The sequence below is a fragment of the Penaeus chinensis genome, chromosome 27 (assembly GCF_019202785.1).
Source record: "Penaeus chinensis breed Huanghai No. 1 chromosome 27, ASM1920278v2, whole genome shotgun sequence".
NCBI lineage: Eukaryota > Metazoa > Arthropoda > Malacostraca > Decapoda > Penaeidae > Penaeus > Penaeus chinensis.
The window spans coordinates 17,564,788-17,567,287 of record NC_061845.1 but is presented as its reverse complement, the minus strand read 5'-3'; the positions used below and the strand labels follow the sequence as shown (position 1 = coordinate 17,567,287).

The 2,500-nt window shown below is 40.0% G+C and overlaps 1 protein-coding gene across 2 annotated transcripts in view; it reads left to right on the top strand.

Annotated features, from left to right (window-relative positions):
• The window catches only part of LOC125039473 (calpain-C-like), a 23,038-nt gene that overhangs the window by 5,572 nt on the left and 14,966 nt on the right, over positions 1-2,500 (top strand). Inside the window, exons 1-2 of one of the 2 annotated variants that reach the window (XM_047633455.1) lie at positions 583-1,663; positions 1,990-2,130. In XM_047633455.1, coding sequence (XP_047489411.1) covers positions 1,993-2,130 — 138 coding nt within the window. In that variant the 5' untranslated portion in view covers positions 583-1,663; positions 1,990-1,992. Of the gene's footprint in view, positions 1-582; positions 1,664-1,989; positions 2,131-2,500 lie in introns of those variants that run through there. The other variant, XM_047633456.1, reaches the window with a different exon arrangement.

Below are 2,500 nucleotides of genomic sequence, written 5' to 3'. Positions count from 1 at the left end.
CATTGCCATTGCTATCATTATCATTCTTCTTATTATTGTTGGTCTTTTTGTTGTTATTTTAACTGTTCTTATTTTTGTCAGATTACGCTATGGACAGATTTAGTTTTTTGGATTAAATGTCTGTTTATTGGGTCATGGGTATGAACTAGTGATGATTCATGCTGTTTTCCGTAAATGTTGCTAATGAACGGTCTTATGTGCACATCATTCTCACGACCAAGCCGTTCTAGAGGGAAATAAACACTGATTATGATGGTGATGATGATAGTGATACTGAGATCAAAATGCTATCAATGATAATGATAATAGTAATGGTGATTGTGATGATAATGATAATGATGATAATAATTTTAATAATAGCAATAATAGTGATAATAATAATAATCATAATATTAATAAAATTATTGATAAAGATTGATAATAGTGCCAATGATAATAGGAATGTTAATGATAATAATGACAATAAAAATAACTGTAGTGATAACAGCAAAACAACATTAACGATAATGCTAATTATAATGTTAATGTAAATAATAATGAATATGATATTGATGATAGTCATGATGATGATGACAATTGTAATAATAATATCAAGAAATAATAATAATACAGTGGCACTATCATTTGAGTTTTGCAGTTGAGTTAGAGCTAAATGAAATAAATAAGAAATTGAGCTGTTTGGGCTCGAAGGTATGGCGCAGGAGCTTGGCATCAGGAGAAGGAAGCTTTGGAACAAACGGATAACAAGACAAGAAGGGTGATGGCAGCGACTGAAGCATTGCATGGGAGAAGGGTGGTATTATATGCAGCATAAATGCTTCCAGATAGAAAGGAAGAAGTGGCTTCAGTGACTGAAAGACGTGTTGAAGGAGAGGAAAAGCATATTGAATGGCTTACAAAGATAATTAGCTTTGGAAGAGGCGCAGGTGTGTGAGAACAAATGGGTGTGTACCTGAGAAGCATTTTAAGAAACAGAGGGAGGAAGAAGCTAGCGGGTGGAAAATATCGTTATGGAAGTTTTTGACTAAAATTAACAATGTAAATGAGGTAAAGTCATGGGAATGAATGCTAAGATCGTGTCTGAAACCAAGAACAAAGGTTTTAATATATGCAGCGCAAGCGCAGTCTTTTGAAGTCTATAATAACGTGAAACCATGGATATAGGACTGTATCACGCAGTGGATGCAGGACACGTCCAGCCTGCATACATAACATGGCAATGTGTTCCAAATGGTGGATTGGTATATATTTGATATACAAGTCAAGCAGTAGTCTTGGCAGAAAACATGTCAGACAGTAGTCTTGATACTCAGGGATTTCAGTGTACATTGTGACCGAGTGACAAACCTGAAGACCAGATATTGTGATTAAAGATAAGATAAAGAAAGTTTTTACTTCATTATTAACATTGCATTTCCTGGAGATGAATATACAAGAGATAAGACCAGGAAAGATTTCAAACGTACCAGGATTTATGCCGTGGGGCATAAAGGAGGGCGGAAGGAGTGCTAGTCGTGAGAACCCTTGAAGTGGGAACGAAGAAATTAGGATTTGGGACGAGAATTCGTGCATATTAAGACCTGCATGGAAGAGCAAGACCTCTTCAGAAATGTGAAGAGCAGAAAAGCAGCATCTTGCGCAGTCAAAATCCATAGGACCTCTGGTTTGTTGCAACGAGCTCGTAAAGGTTAAATATTGGGTATATTTCACCTTGCTAAAATAGATAAGAATACTGTCAGGATTACAAAACAGGATTATAAAACTATGGTATCACACGGCAGTGTTACGTCGATTTTCCGTCAGCTGTATGTGCAGATCATAAAAGTAATTTTGCACGTCTCTGAACATATTTTTCCCGTCACTATAATCAAATTACCCTCATTACAGGTGATTATGAAGAGGGGAGGCAAAAGGCCTTCAGTGCGTCTCGGCACTGTAGTCTTCCGTCACTACACTTCACCGCATCCTCACTGTTTCTTTTCCCTACAGGTGATGGCGGAATACGGCAGGGTGACGAAGGCCTGCAACGAGCGCGGGGAGCTATGGGAAGACCCGGACTTCCCTGCCTCACAGACGTCTGTGTTCTACCACCAGACTCCGCCATTTACGTTCACCTGGCGACGACCTACGGTGAGTGCGGTCCCATACTCCTGCCCCTTTTCCTCCCTCTCCCCTCCTCCTCTTTTGACTGCGATACAGAGGCTTCCCCATTACGTGATTGCGCTTACCTGAAGGTCCCAAAGTCTCTCCGTACTGCTGCGTGAGTTCCCACACTTAATTGCATGACACAGAAGAAGTCTGATCACGCGGTCGTGTTTGTCTTGGAATAAAGTGCTCTATCATGGCCCATGTGGTGTCACCTCATAAGACTCCCAGGAACCATCGAAGTACAATGCATGTCGTCAAATAACGAAGGGCCGTATGTCACGTTGACTTGTGTTGAAATCGTCATGAATAACGTGCGAGGCCCTCGGTCTTTTCAGTATACTTGACTGAGCAC